Source organism: Callorhinus ursinus, unplaced genomic scaffold, assembly GCF_003265705.2.
Source record: "Callorhinus ursinus isolate GAN/ISIS: 27379988/994484 unplaced genomic scaffold, GSC_fseal_2.0 scaffold14, whole genome shotgun sequence".
NCBI lineage: Eukaryota > Metazoa > Chordata > Mammalia > Carnivora > Otariidae > Callorhinus > Callorhinus ursinus.
In genome coordinates this window covers 9,712,339-9,735,401 of record NW_027397076.1, presented here as the reverse complement: position 1 = coordinate 9,735,401, position 23,063 = coordinate 9,712,339, and the positions used below count along the sequence as shown (strand labels likewise).

At 37.0% G+C, this 23,063-nt stretch overlaps 1 protein-coding gene across 2 annotated transcripts in view; it reads right to left on the bottom strand.

Annotated features, from left to right (window-relative positions):
• Positions 1-23,063, bottom strand: part of BLTP3B (bridge-like lipid transfer protein family member 3B) — a 120,943-nt gene that overhangs the window by 44,924 nt on the left and 52,956 nt on the right. For both annotated transcript variants that reach the window (XM_025882433.2, XM_025882432.2), the window contains 4 exons: positions 11,397-11,579; positions 10,763-10,881; positions 4,552-4,693; positions 555-748 (listed from right to left, as the gene is read on the bottom strand). In XM_025882433.2, the coding sequence (XP_025738218.1) occupies positions 555-748; positions 4,552-4,693; positions 10,763-10,881; positions 11,397-11,579 (638 nt within the window). The remainder of the gene's footprint in view (positions 1-554; positions 749-4,551; positions 4,694-10,762; positions 10,882-11,396; positions 11,580-23,063) is intronic.

The following is a 23,063-nucleotide window of genomic DNA, read 5'->3' as shown; positions in this document are numbered from 1 at the left end:
AGCAGTGACAAAATAAAAGTAAATAAATTTTATTTCTGCTTACCTCCAAATGGATGAGCAGTGATAAAATAAAAGTTTTTCCAAACTTAGCACTTATATACTTATAGTAAGCTTTTAGTAATACTTTTAGTAATACTGATTTAATTTAGAAAGAAGGGGGGAAAACACTCTCTTAAAGCTTTTTAAATTAAAAATCAATACTAAAAGTGAAATTTCAAAATCAAAATTAAGATTACAATAAAGTTGATTTATATTTGAGTACCTATCTTAAATCCTAGAAATTCTAATGCTATTAACTTCTCTAAAAACAGTTTTGTGGGGTGCCTGGGTGGCACAGTTGGTTAAGCATCCAACTCTTGGTTTCAGCTCAGGTCCTAACCTCAGGGTCGTAAGATTGAGCCCCACACTGGGCTCTGTACCCAGTGCAGAGTCAGCTTGAGACTCTCCCTCTGCCCCTGCCCCCACCTCTCTCTCTCAAGTAAATAAATAAATCTTTAATTAAAAAAGGAAAGAAAAATGGTTTTGTTGTTACAGCCACTTGTTTAATATGGTACCTTTAGCATTAAGCCATCAACTCGAATATCAACATGCTCATCAGATTTTGAATTGTCATTCAACTTGTATACAGCCATAAATTGATTAAGACTCTGTTTTAAGTCCAACAGAAATTGATTTAACCATAGAATACTTCTTTCATCCACAGTAAACTGTAGTGCATTCAGTTGGCTATAAAGGTTGGCAGATGGAACTGTGGAGAAAAAAAAATTAGAAAAAAATTTTTAATGAACAGAGAGTCTAAATCTTCCCTGAGAGAAAACATTTTTAACAACTTTTATTCTTTTTAAATTAAGATAATAAGGTTTTGAAATTTTATTTACAAAATTAAAGTGACATGTGGATGATAGCAAACACTTTTAGATAGACAAGATTTTTCCATGCTTCACTAACTGGAACTATATTACTTAATCTAAAACTATCAGTATGAATAGGAAGTACTATTTAGATCTCTTTTCCTAATGTTATAGTCACCAAGAAGCAAACTTCAAAAAACCTTACCTTCTTGATGAAGTATCACATCAAAGTTGTGGTCCTTAATCAGATATTTCTGTAAGGACTTTTACTACATGCATGCAATCCGAATCCTCTAAAATAAGAGAACAGTGACTAATATATTATGAAAGTGGTAAACAAGGCAGATCTCCTTGAGAGGCCATGCACTTTTATTCTCCACTTAATCCTAACCCTAGAATAGTGCTTGGTGCAAAGTAAACTCAAATATCTAGTAAATAATAAAAGGAATATATACTTTTTCATAGCTCCCCCAAAATATTAGAATGCTCAGGGGTTGAATAAATGTTTTAGAGCTAATTTATATTAAACAAATATTCACAATTATAGTATACATCACTTCCTGAAATCCTTTTGTTTATACCATAAAAGCCATTATTATTTTCAGAGCATCTTTTATTTATAAAAAATCTTTTATTCTAAACATTCAGACCTATTTACTTCTAGTAAAGCAAATAGCATGCATATCTAGAACTTTTCGACAATAATAATTTAGGAAAATAAACCCAAAGAATAGGATATCAATAAAGAGACAACATTATAATAATGTCCTGAATAAGACATTTTTGGCATTCATTCATTCCTCCATTCATTGTCTTTCAGCAAAGATTCACTGAACACCAACTACATTTTGTGTATGGTGTAAAGTAATAAAAAGTAATAAAAAGTTTGTAGGTTTTTATTCAAGACAGACACAGAGGTAGAAAAACTGCAATTCAAGTCCAACAGAGACAGCCATTTGGGATGTGGAGGTGCTTATATTTGAAAATAGAAAGGCAGTGAGATGCTGAGGAGATCATATCACACTCTAGAAGGAAGGAAGAAAGGCCTCTCAATTACAGACTTTGTGATGATGACAGCTACAGAGAGGACTAGAGAGCAAATGTAGTTCCCTAGGCTACAGTACAGAAGGAAAGAAGAACCCGGGTTCTGCAGATCTGGGACAGAGAAAGAAACCTGGTGTACTAAGCAGCAGAAAAGTCTACACAGTATCTAACAGGGGATTACTAATGAAATAGATTATTATACAGTTATTAAAGATATTTAAAATAAACCTGTAGAAACCTGGAATATGCTCGTATCATCAAGGGGAAAGGACGGGATGTAAATGAAACATATAATAGAAACACATATATTAAAAACAGGACTAGTAACACTATGCTTATGGTTATGGTCTGAACCGTGTCCCCTCAAAATTGATATGCTAATAAAGTTCTAACTCAGGGTATTTCAGAATATGACTGTATTTGGAGACAGAACTTTTAAAGAGGCAATCATGGTAAATATGAGTTCATATGGGTGAGCCCTAGTTCAGGTATGATCGGCATTATTAGGAAACACACACAGAGGAAAGACCCTGTGAAAAGATAGAAATCTACAAGACAAGGAGAGGTCTTTGAAGAAACCACCCTGCTGACACTTGATCTAGAACTTACAGTCTCAAGGCTTATGAGGAAATACATTTCTTTTGTTTGAATCACCCAGCCTATGGTACTTTGTTATGACAGCCCTAGCAAATTCATACACTTATGTTTTAGCAGAAGTCATCTCTAAATTGTAGGCTTGTGAGCAATTATTTTTGGCATTTAAAAAAAAACAACCCATAATATATATTACATTTACAATACTTAAAAAGTGATATATTTTAAAGTTGGGTTGCTATACTCTGGTTTCTCTTCAGATCGTATAAATCTTTCGCCTTTTAAAGTTGGGTTGCTTAACAAAGAGATGAAATGTAAGGACTGAAAATGGATCTTTGTACATGGGGATTCAATGCACTCTCCTCTTTATTTTTATGTATGTTTGAAATTTTTGATAATGAACAGTTAAATTAAACACCGTTAAAAGTAACCTAGCAATTCCACTCCTAAGTATCTACGGAGCTAGGGTTTAAATTGCTGAGAAGGAATTTTACATTTTTATCAGAAAAAATATATATATATTGTAAAATGAGATTATATTCCTTTGGCACATGTTAACAAAACTGATAGAAATGAATAAACCTAGATTAGAAATCAGAAATCTTGGAAACTAGTCTTAACTCTGAAGAATTACTAGTTCAGTGATGCATTAGTTAAAGAAAATAATGATTTGTGAGAGGTGCGGAATGCTGGAAACAATGGGATTCTCCAATTATAGACAAATTGTTGTGAATATCCTAGGAAGGCGTGTAATATAGCTGGGGGCTGGAGAGAAGACACACAATGAATTTTGACATAGATGACCCATCCTTGAGTTTCAGCTGTGCCATTTTACTAAGGTGCTGAGCAAATGTCTTAACTTAATTTCCTCACTGTTTTAGTCAGGAAGGTAGAAAAGAGAAACAAATGAGAAATAACAAAAGACTGCTGAAAACCATGAAGATGGTGAGAATTAGATCCCAAAACTTTGGCACAAACAAGAATTAAATGGTTAGACAGTTAAACAAAAAGGTACCACATAAACAAAGGCAAATTTTAGTTTGCAGAACTCCTGGATGAACTGAGACAATAGTATAGAAATTTACCATTCAAAGAACACAAATGTGTAATTACTTTAAGACCCCAAAATACCTTACAAACAAAAATTCATGTAACTCAATGTTTCTAACTAAAGACAAGGGCCAAAGGTTGTCCAAAGTATACATTTTGCATTAAAAAACAGCAAAAAAATTTCACTATAGCTAAAAGAATAACTCATTAATTTTTCAATGAAATATAGTTTGATATAACTGAAATACAAATAGGCTTTTACTAAAGGAAAAAAAATGACCTTATTCTATAAATAACCTAACTTTCATAAATTCTTTCATTCAACAAACAGCTACTAAGTAAAGAAATGACTCAAACCTCAGGGATAAAATGAAGCATGACTACTACATAATTCCCAACATTAAGGATGCTACAACCTGGGATGCCTGGGTGGTTCAGTCGGTTAAGCGTCTGCCTTCAGCTCAGGTCATGATCTCTGGGTCCTGGGAGCCCTGCGTCAGCTCAGGCTCCTTGCTCAGTGGGGAGTATGCCTCTCCTCTCCCTCTGCTCCTTCCCCCTCCTCATGCGATCTCTCTCTCAAATAAATAAAATATTTCTTAAAAAGATTTTTAAAAAAAAAGGATGCTACAAGCTAGCAAGAGAAAAAATATGAATAATCAGAACATGTAAAAAATGCTATACTATACAGGCACCTGGGTGGCTCAGTCTGTTAAGCCTCTGCCTTCAGCCCAGATCAGGATCCTGGGGTTCTTGGATCGAGTCCCTTGTTAGGCTCCCTGCTCAGCAGGGAGTTTGTTTCTCCCTCTGCTACTCCTCCTGCTTGTGTTCTCTCTCTTTCACTCTCTCTCTCAAATAAATAAAATCTTAAAAAAAAATACTATACTATAGTTATATACTAAATACAATGACAAGTGAACAATGAATTTTGTTTATAAAACTCACAAACTTAGGAAGAAACAGAACAACTTCCCAAGTAATGGACAAGTAATAAAAAAGCAAGAAACTCTCTTACTTGGAAAATCCTTTCCATCTGGATAGTAATATTCTGTGAATTCTATATAGACAGCTGACATTTCTTGTGGAAGATACAGGGATTTCTTATTGCAAGAAATCATACTCTTGGGGGAAGAACGACATTGTTCTGCTGTAGAGACCTGAAAAAAATAATTAAGCATACTGAAGTAACACTAAATAAAGCCCTTTCCAAACAATTTATGGTACATGAACATCACTTCAAACTCCTAAAACTACTTCAAATAATTTATTAATTTCCAATGAAAACATTATTATATATTTAACCTCACATTAAATTATTTTTAATAATACCAATCAACTATTCAGAAAACTAAAACCTCTTCAAAGGCTTATCATAACTCTTTACAATAGTCCTTGCAAACTTATTATTTTCAGCCATAAAATATCAGAATATTTCTATAACAGAAATAAGTAAATGGCACAGTCAGAACACAGATCCAGGACCACAAGAGCAGACTGCTTCCCTGGTGTGTATTTGCAGTAATACTTTATCACAATTTATCATTATGAAAAATAATACAGCAATATACAGAGTTTCAAGCTGGGATAATAAAATTATGGAGATAGATAATGGTGATGATATGGTAATGGCTGTACAACTCTGTAAATAAACAATACCAATGAATGCGACACTTAAAAATAGTGAAATGCTATCAAAACATTACATTGTACACTTGAAACTAATATAATGCTATGTCAATTACACCTCATTTTTTAAATTTAAATTTGATTAGCCAATATATAGTGTATCATTAGTTTCATATGTAGAGTTCAATAATTCATCAGTTGCATATAATACCCAGTGCTCATCACATCACGTGCCTTCCTTAATACCCATCACCTAATATCCCATCCCTCCAGCAACCATCAGTTTGTTTCCTAGTGTTAGAAGTTTCTCATGGTTTGTCTCCCTCTCTGATTACTTCCCATTGTTTTCCCTCCTTTCCCCTATGATCCTCTACTCTATTTCTTATATTCCACATGTGAGTGAAACCATATGATAATTCTTTTTCTGACTGACTTATTTCCCTCAGCATAATACCCTCCAGTTCGATCTACATCAATGTAAATGGTAAATATTCATCCTTTCTGATGGCTATATATATATATATATACACACACACACCACCTCTTCTTTATCCATTCATCTGTTGATGGACACCTGGGCTCTTTCGACAGTTTGGCAATTGTGGATATTGCTGCTATGAACATTGGGGTGCATGTGTCCCTTCGGATCACTACGTTTGTATCTTTGGGGTAAATACCTAGTAGTGCAATTGCTGGGTCATAGGGGTTAGCTCTCTTTTTAACTTCTCGAGGAACCTCTATAGTTTTCCAGGGTGGCTATAGCAGCTTGCATTCCTACCCACAGTATTAAGAGGGTTCCCCTTCCTCCACATCCTCACCAACATTCGTTGTTCCCCGTCTTGTTAATTTTAGCCATTCTGACCAGTGTCATGTGGTATCTAATTGTGATTTTGATTTGTATTTCCCTGATGCCCAGTGATGTGGAGCATTTTCTCATGTGTCTGTTGGCCATTTGATGTCTTCTTTGGAGCAATGTCTGTTTATGTCTTCTACCCATTTCTTGACTGGATTATTTGTTCTCTGGGTGGTGAGTTTGTTAAGTTCTTTATAGATCTTGGATACTAGCCCTTTATCTGATATGTCATTTACAAATATCTTCCCCCATCCTGTCAGTTTTCTTTTGGTTTTGTCAACTTTCCTTTGCTGTGTAAAAGCTTGTTATCTTGATGAAGTCCCAATAGTTCATTTTTGCTTTTGTTTCCCTTGCTTTTGGAGACACGTCTACCAAGAAGTTGCTGCAGCCAAGGTCAAAAAGATTGATGCCTGTGTTCTCTACGGTTTTGATGGACTCCTGTCTTATATTGAGGTCTTTCAACCATTCTGAGTTTGTCTTTGTGTATGGTGTAACAGAATGGTCCAATTTCATTCTTCTATATGTGGCTGTCCAATTTTCCCAGCATCATTTATTGAAGAGATTGTTCTTTTCCATTGGATCTTCTTTCCTGCTTTGTCAAAAATCAGTTGACCATAGAGTTGAGGGTTCATTTCTGGGTTCTCTATTCTGTTCTATTAGTCTATGTGTCTGTTTTTGTGCCAGTACCATACTATCTTGATGATCACAGTTTTGTAATACAGTTTGAAGTCCAGCATCGTGATGCCACCAACTTTGGTTTTCTTTTTCCACATTCCCTTGGCGATTTGGGGTCTTTTCTGGCTCCATACAAATTTTAGGATTATTTGTTCCAGCTCTGTGAAAAATGTCTGTGGTATTTTAATAGGGATTGCATTGAATGTGTAGATGGCTCTGGGTAGCATAAACCTTTTAACAATATTTCTTCTTCCAATCCATGAGCATGGAATGCTTTTCCATTACTTTGTGTCTTCCTCAATTTCTTTCGTAAGTGTTCTGTAGTTTTTAGATTATGGATCCTTTACCTCTTTGGTTAGATTTATTCCTAGGTATCTTATGGTTTGGGGTGCAACTGTAAATGGAATTGACTCCTTAATTTCTCTTTCTTCTCATTGTTAGTGTATAGAAATTCAACTGATTTTGTGCATTGATTTTATATCCTGCCACTTTGCTGAATTCCTCTATGAGTTCTAGCAATTTTGGGGTGGAGTCTTTTGGGTTTTCCACACAGAGTATCATGTCATCTGTGAAGAGTGAGAGTTTGACTTCTTCTTTGCCAATATGAATGCCTTTTATTTTGTTTTGTTGTCTGATTGGTGAGGCTAGGACTTCTAGTACTACATTGAACAACAGTGGTGATAGCGGACATCCCTGCCATGTTCCTGACTTAGGGGAAAAAGCCTCTCAGCTTTTTCCCATTGAGAATGATATTCACTGTGGGCTTTTCATAGATGGCTTTTATGATATTGAGGTATGCTCCTTCTATCCTTACACTGTGAAGAGTTTTCAATCAAGAAACAATGTTGTACTTTGTCAAATGCTTTTTCTCATCCATTGAGAGGATCATATGGTTTTTGTCCTTTCTTTTATTAATGTGATGTATCACACTGATTGATTTGCGGATGCTGAAGCACGCTTGCAGCCCAGGAATAAATCCCACTTGGTCATGGTGAAGAATCCTTTTAATGTATTGTTGGATCGTATTGGCTAGTATGTTGGTGAGAATTTTGGCATCCATGTTCATCAGGGATACTGGTCTGTAATTCTCCTTTTCAGTGGGGTCTTTGGTTTTGGGATCAAGGTGATGCTGGCCTCACAAAAAGAGTTGGGAAGTTTTCCTTCCATTTCTATTTTTTGAAACAGCTTCAGAAGAATAGGTATTATTTCTTCTTTAAATGTTTGGCAGAATTCCCCTGGGAAGCCATCTGGCCCTGGACTGTTGTTTGTCAGGAGATTTTCTTGCTGGCTATGGGTCTGTTTAGGTTTTCTATTTCTTCCTGTTGCAGGTTTGGTAGTTTATATGTCTCTAGGAATGCATCCATTTCTTCCAGATTGTCTAATTTGGTGGCATATAGTTGTTCATAATATTGGATTTTATTTCTGCACTAAAGATTCTCTAGTGTCTTTTATACTTTTTCAAGCCCAGCTAGTAACTTTATAATCATTATCCTGAATTCCAGGTCTGACATTTTACTTATCTCCATATCAGTTAGATCCGTGGCAGAGAGTATTACCTTTCATTCTTTTCTTTCCTGTGAATTCCTCCTCCTAGTCATTTTGCCCAGAGAAGAATGGATGAATGAGATAACAAAATCAAAAATACCAACCAGGGCCCAAGTGAAATACACACCAGACAAATCCGAGAGGTCAGAAACCAAAACTGAAAAGAAAAAGTGAAAAAGGGGCGCCTGGGTGGCTCAGTCGTTAAGCGTCTGCCTTCTGCTCAGGTCACGATCCCAGGTTCCTGGGATCAAGCCCTACAGTGGGCTCCCTGCTCTGTAGGAAGCCTGCTTCTCCCTCTCCTCCTGCTTGCGTTCCTGCTCTCGCTATCTCACTCTCTGTCAAATAAATAAAATCTTAAAAAAAAAAAGGGAAAAAAAATGGGAATATAATTTCCCAGGTGGACAAAACAGGGTGATCCACTTGGTTCTGGGTATATTTTGTTGGTTAGAAGACACTAAATCCCAAATTGTAAAGAAAGCAAAACATATATATATATGTTTTTACAAAAATAAAATTGAATACAGTGATAGGAAGACAAAAAGAATATATCTATAAAATGTAAATGTAAAAATGAAAGTTAAAAAGACTTAAAAACAAAGAGTTGATAAGAAACTAGTTGAAAAGGAAAATTTTACAAGATGAGATACAAAAGATAAAAGAATCATGAGAAGAAACCTCAAATTCTATATACTATTTTCCCCTAGCGCTGGAGTTTTGCAGTTCTGTGTGCTCCTGTAAACTTGGTATTCGCCTGATGTTCCAGCTGGTCTTCTGGTAGAGAGGCCTGCTGCGCTGATTTTCAGGTGTCTTTGCCAGGATGGAGTTGCACCACCTATTCCCAGGGGGCCAGGCTCAGTGTTAAGCTGCTTTGGGTTGCTCTATGTGGCTTTTGCTCCCTGAAGGCTTTCCATGATGCTTTAGAGGATGAAAATAAAAATGGCGGTTCCCAGATCTCCAGGCCCGGAGCTCAATGATCATTGCCTCCTCTCTTTAGTAAACCCTCAGGGAAAAGTAGTCTTCACTTTTGTGTGCGCCATTCTCTGCAGACTCCTGCGGTGTGCACCTGCACTGATCCTCTAGGAAAGGAGGGTTGCAATGGGCTTGTCGCTTGCAGGGCCCCTACACAGAAAGTGGTCGACAGATCGGGCGTGCACCTGTGCCACCCCTCTGGGGGGAAGCAGAAAGTTGCCATGTTTCTGCCCTTTGCAGGGCCCTGGCATGGAGAGTGTTCGCCCTACTGAGCAGCTGTTCGAGGTTTATAGCAAACCAAGCTGAGAGCCCACCCTGGGGTTCGCTGACTGTAGCCGGTTTCCTGCTCCAATGCTTGGGAACTCTGCCAGCTCAGGCACTCCCAGTCTTTCTGTGACCCCGGGGATCCTGAGACCATACTGTCCCATCTAGGATTCTGCCCCACTTCGCCACCTGAGCACCTTTCAGGCAGGGACATCTCTCACTGGAGCAGACCTCAAAGTTCTGATTTTGTGCTCCACTGCTATATTACTTTCTGGCACCTGGCTGATGGAGCCTCCTTCCCACTCCCCCTCAAACCCCCGCCATTTATCTTCTGATATATAACCCCTCAGTGGTGGCTTTTCTATTTGTAGAATTCCAGCAATTCTTTTCTTACATCACAGGTTGAATTTATAGGTGTTCAGAATGATTTGATAGTTATCTAGCTAAATTCAAGGCATCAGATGAAATGATGTCCCCTACTCTTCCACTATCTTGCCTCCCTCCTCTCAATTATACCCCAATTTAAAAAATGGTTAAAATGGGTAAATTTTATGTTATGCATATTTTACTACAATAAAATTAACTTAAAAATAATACAACTAGAAATGCTTCTGTCAAATAGTTTCATCTCTTATTTTTTCTAAAAAGACTTAGTTTTAAGGTTCTTATTACACTTTTTCACTCTCCCCCACAAAAGAGCAAATTTACATAAAAAATGTATATATTAATTTCCCCAAAGTTCAACCAAGTTTTATCAATTTCACTTATTTGTGCTTATTTAGTATAGACCCTGCGATGTATCTCAAGGTTAATTTTTTTCATTCATTTAACAAAGATGTATATTTCTCATATGAAGTAGAATAGTTTTTCAATAGTTTATGTTTCATCTTGGCTAAATTGCTTAAAAACCTTTTGAATAGTAGTACAGTCTATAAATTTAAGTCAGTTCCTTGCATTATCTAATTAAGAAGCTCTTCTCCGCATATATGGAAACAAATCCTTTTCAACTCAAAGTATCAACTTACTTTAATAGATAATAACTTACTTCCTGTTGCCTTCAACAGATAAGAAGTTATTCAAATTGGGATAAACATTCTATTTTCTTCCAATGCAAGGCTTGAACTCATAACCATGAGATCAAGGCCTGAGCTGAAATCAAGAGTCGGACACTTATCAACTAATCCAGCCAGGTTGCCCTGGTCAAGATATTTTTAAATAAAATGGTGACATGAGTTTTTAAGAGATGCTTGCAGAAGGTGTTTATCAGAAGATCTAATTAAAAAATAAAGCATACCTGGTATATATTGAAATCTGCAAGTCTAACCACAACAGAACTAGACATTAACTTAGCTTTAGATTGTTGAGATAATACTGAAGGTGTTCTGGAAGTCCCTTTCAGAGCTGAGTCTTTCTCTGTGGGAAATGAAAAAAACCTTTCAATTTATTGCAAAATTATTTTTATAACAGTTACCTTTTTATTATTAAAACAGCTACTAGAAATATACATGAACTCTTAATTTGTCAAACAAGATAATAAACTGTGAAAATATATATAAACTGATGTAAGTTATCACAATGATTCCTATTTTTTGTGTGTGATTATTCCTTAAACATGAGTCATACTTACATCACATTTAAGATATTCTTGTACAACTTTTATCAGAAATTCTTGTTAAAAAAAAAGACTTTTAGCTATTTAACAGTCTCAAATATTCTATCTGGATATTATGCTTATTGGTCATATTAATTTAAAAAGTGCTTTGGTCCATAATCCTATGGTGTGAATAAGGTTCAGAACTTTTAGATATTAATTAAACATAATACTTATCCACAGAAAATATCATATTATGATCACACACACACACAAACACACAGGCACAGACACTTAATACCAGGGGAATGCCATAATGTTGTTATAGGTAAAATACCTGTTTGTGTGTGCTGGGGAGAGGCATGTGTTGGGGATTTAGGAGGTGAACCTACATTATGATCCTTTACAGCCTGCTTAAGCATTTCAACGTTGCACTCAAATTCATGTAACAACTCGTTGGCCCATCCATTTTTTGTTTTAGTTGCATCGCTAAAATACATCCAATGATTACAACTATCCCCTGTAAAATGAATGACAGGTATTTCACTGAAAAATGCACAATTTTCATTTATCTTATTACAGCACTGTTTCTAATTAATGAGATTTATTCATTTTCCAAGGGACTCTTTCTCAAGGGAGCAGCCTTCACCTACAAGAGCTTTTAATCTGCCTGGAAAATGTGAGCAAAACATTTAGAATACAGGGAAAGAATGTCAAAAGCAAATTATCTAAAAGGTTTCTATCAAGACCCACCATTGGTAGAACATCACTCCAAAGTTTCAATGACAAACAGTACTCTTGGTCAGTCTTCACTGAATGCTCAACAACCTAGTATACCTCCATTACAAAGAACCCCAGAAAATACTACCACAGAAAAAAAATCTTTTCCTCAAAGATTTGTTATAAAGTGACTAATAAAACCTATCCTTAAAATGATAAGATTATTAGTACACTAAAGAAACCAATAAAATATCTCAAGATAGACATCAGTCATAAAGACACAGATATATCTATACTTCTATAATAAACAATCAGGATTATTAGTTTCTCTGTAGCAAAAACTGAGAAAAGCAATATGTACATAAAAGGGTTAAGAAAATAAAATCTTTATGACTAAGAATTTTACCTCCCAAAATATGAATTATTTCTGTAGTTAAAAAGTATTTTATGTATATGTAAGTAACTCACAAATTAGGAGAATAGAATATACAGCAAAGCCTTCCAACAAAAATCAAAACAAATAGTAAAACCTTTAAATTCTGTCAGATACAGATACAGAAATAACAAAGCGTAGGAGATGGAAATTTATGAACAGAAAAGTTTTATCACCTTCTTAAAGTCCTGAAAAATTCATTATACTTGCTTTTTCTTATTTTGTGAATTAAAAAAAAAAGTCACACATCAAAATGCAGAGATTGGCATAAGGTCAAATTACTTAATTTGGCCATAAATATATATACCTTGTGTTTTTATTACTTGGGAGAAAAAGCCTATCAATATTCAACTATTCAAAAGTATATTATGTATTACTTCTCAGGCTTTTGGCTAAAATCAAGTGTAAAAAGCCTATTAATGAAACTTAGAAAATATAGAAAAGTTAAAAAAAAGTTTCAGGAATCTTAAAATCATTGTTATCCTTTTACTTTATATTCTTTCTTGATTTTTTAATATACTAATAATATACTAACTTTTAAAATTCTACCGATATTAATAACTTCCTTTTGCTACAATGAACAAAATAAAATGGCACAAAATATGTCTTCCACATTTTGATTTTAAGTTTTAAATCAATTATTTAGAATACTGACAAATACTAACAATTATACTTTCTAATAATCTACATAAAACTCTATAAAATACATAAATATTTTCTATGGCATTTATGTCTTCTTGGTAAGATACTACTGGGGAAAAAATAGCAAATATCTTGGTCTCTTTTTTCCTTAAAAAATTAAATTAAAAAGATGGCGGAAGAGTAGGAGACCTGGATTTCATCTGGTCTCAGGAATTCAGCTGAATAGGGATCAAACCATTCTGAACACCTACGAACTCAACAGGAGATTGAAGATAAGAAGAGTAACAACACTCTGAACAAAAAAGCGACCACTTTCTGGAAGTCGGGCCACTGCTTCTCCAGCAGGGACCCAACAAGCGGCAGAGCGGGGGAGACACCCTTCCTCCCCTGGGAGGAGTGGCGTGGGAGCGCACCGCAGGGATCTGCTGGGTTTGGAGACTCCACACGGGGTCGGGTGCCAGAGATAGAAATGCTCGGTCACAGGCCGGGTGAGCACAGAGCGCGGCCGGAGACCGGGGAGACCGGAGTGACTGCTTTTCTCTGGGGGCGCACTGAGGAGTGGGGCCCCGAGTTCTCAGCTCCTCCGGGCGGAGATTGGGAGGCCACCATTTTCACCCTGGTCCTTCAAAGCTCTACCGAGAGATTGCAGGAAACAAAAGCTCCTGAGACCAAACCGGAGCAGCTTGCTTAGCCCGGACCGAAAAGGGCGGGGCAATTCCGCCTCTGGCAAAGACATCTGGAAACCACGGCAACAGGCCCCTCCCCCAGAAGATCAGCACGAACAGCCAGCAAGCCAAGACCAAGTTTACCGATCAAGGAGAACGGGAGAACTCCAGCGTTAGGGGAATACTGCACATAGAATTCATGGCTTTTTTACCATAATTCATTAGTTTTTCAAAGTTAATTTTATTAACTATTTTTTTGGATTTTTCTATTTCCCTTTTTCAAACATCTTATCAATCCCTTTTTTAAAAAAAACATTTTTTATTTTTCATTTATAGAGTCATATTTTTATCCCTTCATAGTAGTTACCCTTATTTTTGGCATATATATATAAGTTGTTCTCTCTAAAATTTTGAGATACAATTTCTTCTAAGAGATCAAAATACACCCTAAATCACTAGTGTATGGCTTTGTTCTATTCTCCTGCTTGATCACATTCTCTCCCTTTTTTTTTCTTTTTTTCTTTTACTTTTTAAATCTTCTTTCTTTTTAAAAACAACTTCTTATCAATTCCTTTTATAAAATCCTTTATAATTTTCATCTTTACAATCATCTGCGATCCCTTCATTGTATCAATCCTTATTTTGTACACATATAAGTCTTCTTCCTTTAAAATTTTAGCAGGCACGTTCTTCTAACAGACCAAAATATGCCCAAATGCTAGTGTGTGGCACTGATCTATGCACTAGCCCGATCATATTTGATCATATTCTGTTTTTTTTTGTTTTGTTTTCTTCTGTTTTTGTTTTTATCTTTTTCTTTTTCCTTTTTTTTTTTCTATTCTTACTTTCCCTTTCTTGTCCCCTTGTTTCAGGTATTTTCTGATTTGTATAGAGTGTAATTGCTGGAGATGTTGTTAACCTCTTAGCATTCTGTTCTCTCATTCATTTGTTCTCCTCTGGACAAAATGACAAGACGAAAAAAATCACCTCAGCAAAAAGAACAAGAGGTAGTACCGTCTGCCAGGGACCTACTCAATACTGACATTAGTACAATGTCGGACCTAGAGTTCAGAATCATGACTTTAAAGATACTAGCTGGGCTTGAAAAAAGCGTGGAAGTTATTAGAGAAACCCTTTCTGGAGAAATAAAAGAACTAAAATCTAACCAAATCGAAATCAAAAAGGCTATTAATGAGGTGCAATTAAAAATGGGGGCACTAACTGCTAGGATAAATGAGGCAGAAGAAAGAATCAGCGATATAGAAGACCAAATGATGGAAAATAAAGAGGCTGAGAAAAAGAGAGATAAACAACTACAGGATCACGAGGGCAGAATTCGAGAGATAAGCGATACGATAAGATGAAACAACATTAGAATAATTGGGATCCCAGAAGAAGAAGAGAGAGAGGGGCAGAAGGTATATTGGAGCAATTAATAGCAGAGAACTTCCCTAATGTGGGGAAAGAAACAGGCATCAATATCCAGAAGGCATAGAGAACCCCTCTCAAAATCAATAAAATTAGGTCAACACCCCGACATCTAATAGTAAAACTTAGGAGTCTCAGAGACAAAAAGAAAATCCTGAAAGCAGCTCGGGAGAAGAGATATGTAACCTACAATGGTAGAAATATTAGATTGGCAACAGACCTATCCACAGAGACCTCGCAGGCCAGAAAGGACTGGCATGATATCTTCAGAGCACTAAATGAGAAAAATATGCAGCCAAGAATACTATATCCAGCTAGGTTGTCACTGAAAATAGAAGGAGAGATAAAAAGCTTCCAGGACAAACAAAAACTAAAGGGAATTTGCAAAAACGAAACCAGCCCTACAAGAAATATTGAAAGAGGTCCTCTAAGCAAAAAGAGAGCCTAAAAGCAGCATAGATCAGAAAGGAACACAGACAATATACAGTAACACTCACCTTACAGGCAATAAAATGGCAAGAAATTCATACCTTTCAATAGTTACCCTGAATGTAAATGGGCTAAATGCTCCAATCAAAAGACACAGGCTATCAGATGGGATTAAAAAACAGGACCCATCAATATGCTGTCTGCAAGAGACTCATTTTAGACCCAAAGACACCCCCAGATTGAAAGTGAGGGGGTGGAAAACCATTTACCATGCTAATGGACACCAAAAGAAAGCTGGATGGCAATCCTTATATCAGACAAATTAGATTTTAAAACAAAGACTGTAATAAGAGATGAAGAAGGACACTATATCCTACCTAAAGGGTCTATCCAAAAAAGATCTAACAATTGTAAATATCTATGCCCCTAACATGGGAGCAGCCAATTATATAAGGCAATTAATAACAAAAGCAAAGAAACACATTGACAACAATACAATAATAGTGGGGGACTTTAACACCCCCCTGACTGAAATGGACAGATCATCTAAGCAAAAGATCAACAAGGAAATAAAGACTTTAAATGAAACACTGGACCAAATGGACTTTACAGACATATTCAGAACATTCCATACCAAAGCAACGGAATACACTTTCTTCTCTAGTGCCCATGGAACATTCTCCAGAATTGATCACATCCTAGGTCACAAGTCAGGTCTCAACCGGTACCAAAAGATGGGATTATTCCTTGCATGTTTTCAGACCACAGTGCTTTGAAACTAGAACTCAATCACAAGAGGAAAGTCGGAAAGAACTCAAATGCTAAAGAGCATCCTACTAAAGAATGAATGGGTCAACCAGGAAATTAAAGAAGAATTTAAAAAATTCATGGAAACCAATGAAAATGAAAACACAACTGTTCAAAATCTTTGGGATACAGCAAAGGCAGTCCTGAGAGGAAAGTATATAGTAATACAAGCCTTTCTCAAGAAACAAGAAAGGTCTCAAATACACAACCTAACCCTACACCTAAAGGAGCTGGAGAAAGAACAGCAAATAAAGGCTAAACCCAGCAGGAGAAGAGAAATAATAAAGATCAGAGCAGAAATCAAGGAAATAGAAACCCAAAAGAACAGTAGAACAGATCAACGAAACTAGGAGCTGGTTCTTTGAAAGAATTAACAAGATTGATAAACCTCTGGCAAGACTTATCAAAAAGGAAAGAGAAAGGACCCAAATCAACAAAATCATGAATGAAAGAGGAGAGATCACAACCAACACCAAAGAAATACAAACAATTCTAAGAACATATTATGAGCAACTCTATGCCAGCAAATTACATAACCTGGAAGAAATGGGTGCATTCCTAGAGATGTATCAACTACCAAAATTGAACCAGGAAGAAATAGAAAACCTGAACAGACCTATAACCACTAAGGAAATTGAAGCAGTCATCAAAAATCTCCCAAAAAACAAAAGTCCAGGGCCAGATGGCTTCCCAGGGGAATTCTATCAGACATTTAAAGAAGAATTAATACCTATTCTCCTGAAACTGTTCCAAAAAATAGAAATGGAAGGAAAACTTCCAAACTCATTTTATGATGCCACCATTACCTTGATCCCAAAACCAGACAAAGACCCCATCAAAAAGGAGAACTACAGACCAATATCCTTGATGAACATGCATGCAAAAATTCTCACCAAAATACTAGCCAATAGGATCCAACAGTACATTAAAAGGATTATTCACTATGACCAAGTGGGATTTATCCCTGGGCTGCAAGGCTGGTTCAACATCCGCAAATCAATCAACGTGATACAATATATTAACAAAAGAAAGAACAAGAATCATATGATCCTCTCAATAGATGCAGAAAAAGCATTTGACAAAGTACAGCATCCTTTCTTGATCAAAACTCTTCAGAGTATAGGGATAGAGGGTACGTACCTTAATATCATAAAAGCCATCTATGAAAAACCTACAGCGAATATCATTCTCAATAGGGAAAAGCTGAGAGCTTTTCCCCTAAGGTCAGGAACACGGCAGGGATGTCCACTATCACCACTGCTATTCAACATAGTATTAGAAGTCCTAGCCACAGCAATCAGACAACAAAAAGAAATCAAAGGCATCCAAATCGGCAAAGAGGAAGTCAAACTCTCACTCTTTGCAGATGATATGATACTGTATGTGGAAAACCCAAAGGACTCCACCCCAAAACTGCTAGAACTCATACAGGAATTCAGTAAAGTAGCAGGATATAAAATTAATGCACAGAAATCAGTGGCATTCCTATACACCAACAACAAGACAGAAGAGAGACAAATCAAGGAGTCGATCCCATTTACAATTGCACCCAACACCGGAAGATACCTAGGAATAAATTTAACCAAAGAGGCAAAGGATCTGTACTCAGAAAACTATAAAATACTCATGAAAGAAACTGAAGAAGACACAAAGAAATGGAAAAACGTTCCATGCTCATGGATTGGAAGAACAAACATTGTAAAGATGTCAGTGCTACCCAGAGCAATCTACACATTCAATGCAATCCCCATCAAAATACCATCCACCTTTTTCAAAGAAATGGAACAAATAATCCTAAAATTTGTATGGAACCAGAAGAGACCCTGAATAGCCAGAGGAATATTGAGAAAGAAAAGCAAAGCTGGCGGCATCACAATTCTGGACTTCCAGCTCTATTACAAAGCTGTCATCATCAAGACAGTATGGTACTGGCACAAAAACAGACACATAGATCAATGGAACAGAATCGAGAGCCCGGAAATGGACCCTCAACTCTATGGTCAACTCATCTTCGACAAAGCCGGAAAGAATGTCCAATGGAAAAAAGACAGTCTCTTCAACAAATGGTGTTGGGAAAATTGGACAGCCACATGCAGAAGAATGTAACTGGACCATTTCCTTACACCACACACAAAAATAGACTCCAAATGGTTGAAAGACCTAAACATGAGACAGGAGTCCATCAAGATCCTAAAGGAGAACACAGGCAGCAACCTCTTCGACCTCAGCCGCAGCAACTTCTTCCTAGAAACATCGCCAAAGGCAAGGGAAGCCAGGGCAAAAATGAACTATTGGGATTTCATCCAGATAAAAAGCTTTTGCACAGCAAAAGAAACAGTCCACAAAACCAAAAGACAACCGACAGAATGGGAGAAAATATTTGCAAATGACATATCAGATAAAGGGCTAGTATCCAAAATCTATAAAGAAATCAAACTCAACACCCAAAGAACAAATAACCCAATTAAGAAATGGGCAGAAGACATGAACAGACATTTTTCCAAAGAAGACATCCAAATGGCCAACAGACATATGAAAAAGTGCTCAACATCACTCAGCATCAGGGAAATCCAAATCAAAACCTCCATGAGATACCACCTCACACCAGTCAGAATGGCTAAAATTAACAAGTCAGGAAACGACAGATGTTGGTGGTGATGTGGAGAAAGGGGAACCCTCCTACACTGCTGGTGGGAATGCAAGCTGGTGCAACCCCTCTGGAAAACAGTATGGAGGTTCCTCAAACAGTTGAAAATAGAGCTACCATATGACCAAGCAATTGCACTACTGGGTATTTACCCCAAAGATACAAATGTAGGGATCTGAAGGGGTACGTGCACCCCGATGTTTATAGCGGCAATGTCCACAATACCCAAACTGTGGGAAGAGCCAAGATGTCCATCGACAGATGAATGGATAAAGAAGAGGTGGTATATATACACAATGGAATATTATGCAGCCATCAAAAGGAATGAGATCTTGCCATTTGCAACGACGTGGATGGAACTGGAGGGTGTTATGCTGAGTGAAATAAGTCAATCAGAGAAAGACATGTATCATACGACCTCACTGATATGAGGAATTCTTAATCTCAGGAAACAAACTGAAGGTTGCTGGAGTGGTGGGGGGTGGGACGGATTGGGTGGCTGGGTGATAGACATTGGGTAGGGTATGTGCTATGGTGAGCACTGTGAATTGTACAAGACTAATGAATCACGGATCTGTACTTCTGAAACAAATAATGCAATACATGTTAAGAAAAAGAAGAAGATAGCAGGAGGGGAAGAATGAAGGGGAGTAAGTCGGAGGGGGAGACGAACCATGAGAGACGATGGACTCTGAAAAACAAACTGAGGGTTCTAGAGGGGAGGAGGGTGGGGAATGGGTTAGCCTGGTGATGGGTATTAAAGAGGGCACATTCTGCTTGGAGCACTGGGTGTTATGCACAAACATTGAATCATGGAACACTACATCAAAAACTATTGATGTAATGAATGGTGAGTAACATAACAATAAAAATTTATTAAAAAAATATTAAATTAAAGAGAGAGGAAAGATGGCAGTAGATTAGAAGTCCAGTCTCACCTTGACCCACGAATACAATTAGATTACTATCAAATCATTCTAAATACCCCAGAAATTGACCTCAAGACTGGCAGAATGCCGCACTAAAGGTAGAGAAGAGGCCACAATGAAGGAGGTAGGAAGTGCAGTTACAGGATTTGGGATAGAAACAGTTCGTGGCTACTGTGTTGGGGAGGGAACCAGAGTCACAGAAAAGGGTGAGAGACAAACTAACACACAGGAGAAAACATGGGGAAAATGAATCCCCATAAGCAGTTGACTTGGAAAGCAAAAGGAGCTGAATTTCATGACTGCTAGCAACCAGCAAGGTTTAAAAGCCTGGAGTTCTGAAGGTCAGCATGCCTGGCTGTGGGAAAGTTTGGAGGACACTGAAGCAGCTCTTGTAAAGAAGGCAGACAAACAACCCACAAACATGTAGCATGGAAAGAGCAATCTGAAGAGCACCTGAAGCATACACGAGGGAAGTTATTCACTCATCTTGGATCACATCCCAGAGAGAAAGCATTCATGGAGAGACCCCTCTGGGAACAAAGGAACAGGCCAGGACCATTTCCTTCCCTCGCCCCTCAGCATAAGCACAGTGTAACCTGCAGGAATCAGCTTAGTGTGGACATTCACTACCCAACTTGCTTACATCAAACCTTGCTTCACGCACTCCAGTGGTACTGCCCCTCCCATTCACACTTGCCTCAGTCCCAGTACAGCGGACCCCAATCCCCCAGAAGACATGCCCAGATCCCTGCTCACACTGCATCTCCCTAAATGAGAGTTTTGAAGAGCCTCTGTTCTGGCAGTTGTGGCAATAGGTCTCATTTCACAAGCAGACCAGAGCATACCTAGCTAAAATGGTCCATATTCAGGGCAGGGACAAAACACTGCCAACAACAGGCAAAGAGAGCCTCTGCAGACAACTGGCTTGAGAGATAAAGTGACCAGGAAACAACAGAGCAATCCCAGAAGCACCAGGATCTGGTGAACAGGGAACACCAGAAAGCAGGGCACTCCAGGACCTCTTTTTCATAAGGCCATTACCCTCAAGAACAGGCGATATAGCTGATTTTCCCAACACAGAGAAATAGGCACAGAGCCTTAGACAAAATGAGAAGACAGAGAAATTTATCTCAAGTGAAAGAACAGGACAAGGGTACAGCCTTAGAGCTAAGTGAAACAAATATAAGTTACATGACTGATAGAGAATTTAAAGTAATGACTATAAGGATATTCACTGGACTTGAGAAGAGTGGAAGACGTGAGCGAGACCCTTAACACAGAGATAAGGAATGACATGGCAAAGATAAAAGGCTCAATGAATGAAATGAGAAACACACCTGGTGGAATGAGCAGCAGGATGGAAGAAGCAGAGGAACAAATTAGTAACCTAGAAGACAGATTAATGGAAAGTAATCAAGCTGAACAAAAGAGAGAGAAAAGAATTATGCGAAATGAGAATAGACTTAAGGAACTCAGTGATTCCATCAAACATAATATTATAGGAGTCCCAGAAAAAGAAGAGAGAGAAAAGGGGGCAGAAAATTCCTTTGAAGAAATGAAAGAAGGCAACCCTCTCGGGTCCCCCTCCCTATTCGGGAGCTTTACTCTATCATTTAATAAATTTTACTATTGCTCAATAAACTCTGCTTTGCTGCCTGAAATAAAGAAACAAAGAAAGAAACAAAGTAACAGAAACAAAAGAAGAAAGAAAGAAAAGCTAAAAATTTCCCTAGATACCTGTTTCCTTTCCTGGGAAAGGATCCAAGATCTAGATCCAGGAGGCACACAAGAACGAACATCAAAATCAACAAAAGCAGATGCACACCAAGATATATTTTAATTGGCAAAATATAGTGATAAAGAAAAAAAATTAAAAGCAGGAAGACAAAAGAAGACAGTAACTTACAAGGGGAAACCCATAAGGCTATAAGAGTATTTTTCAGCAGATATTTTCCAAGCCAGAAGACAGCGGCATGAAATATTCAAAGTGCTGAATGGGAAAAATCTGCACCAAAGAATACTCTATCCAGCAAGGCTATCATTCAGAATAGAAGGAGAGATAGAGTTTCCCAGACAAACAAAAAAGAAAGGAGTTCATGACCATTATACCAGTCCAGCAAGAAATATTAAAGGGAACAGTGAGTGGAAAGGAAAGACCAAAAGTGACATTATTAAAATAGGAAACACAAAAGCAGTAAAAATGAATATTTCTATAAAAAATCAATCAAGGAACTCACAAAATACAAGAATGTAAAATATAAAAACATGTATCTAAAATGTGGGGAGGAGAAAAGTAAACAATGGGATCAAAGTTAATACAGACTGCTATATGCAGAAAAGGTTATATACAAACCTAATGGTAACCATAACAAAAACCACTAATAAATATGCAAAGAATAAAGAGAAAGAAATCCAAATATATCACTAAAGAAAATCAGCAAACCATGAAAGAGACAAAAATCAGAGAAAATCTTTAGAAATGACAACAAAACAAATAATAAAATGACAATGAATACATATCTGTCAATAATTACTTTGAATTTATATGAACTAAATGCTCCCATCAAAAGACAGATAACAGAATGGATAAAAAGAACAAGGCCCATCTGTATGCTGCCTTCAGAAGTCTTATTTTATACCCAAAGACACTGGCAGATTGAAAGTGAGGGGATGGAGAAACATTTATCATGCAAATGGATGTCAAAAAAAGCTGGAGTAGCAATACTTGTATCAGGCAAAAACAGACTTTAAAACAAAGACTGTAACAAGAGACAAAGAAGGATACTATACAATCATAAAGAGACAATCCAACAAGAAGATGTAACAATTATAAATATTTATGCACCCAACACAGGAGGACCCAAATACATGAAACAGTTAATAACAAACATAAAGGAACTAATTGATAGTAATAATAGTAGGGGACTTTAACATCCCACTTAAACATCATGGACAGATCATCTAAACAGAAAATCAATTAAGAAAACAAGGGCTTTGAATGACAAACTGGAACAGATGGATTTGACAGATACAGAATACTCCATCATAAAATAGCAGAATACATATTCTTTTCAAGTGCACACGGAATATTCTCCAAAATAAATCTCAACAAATTCAAGAATGTTGAAGTCACACCATGCACCTTTTCTGACCACAACACTATGAAACTAGAAGTTAACCACAAGAAAAAATCTGGAAAGATCACAAATACATGTAGGTTAAATAACATACTACTAAACAATGAATGTGTCAACCAGAAAATAAAAGAAGAAATAAAAAAGTAAATGGAAACAAATGAAGATAT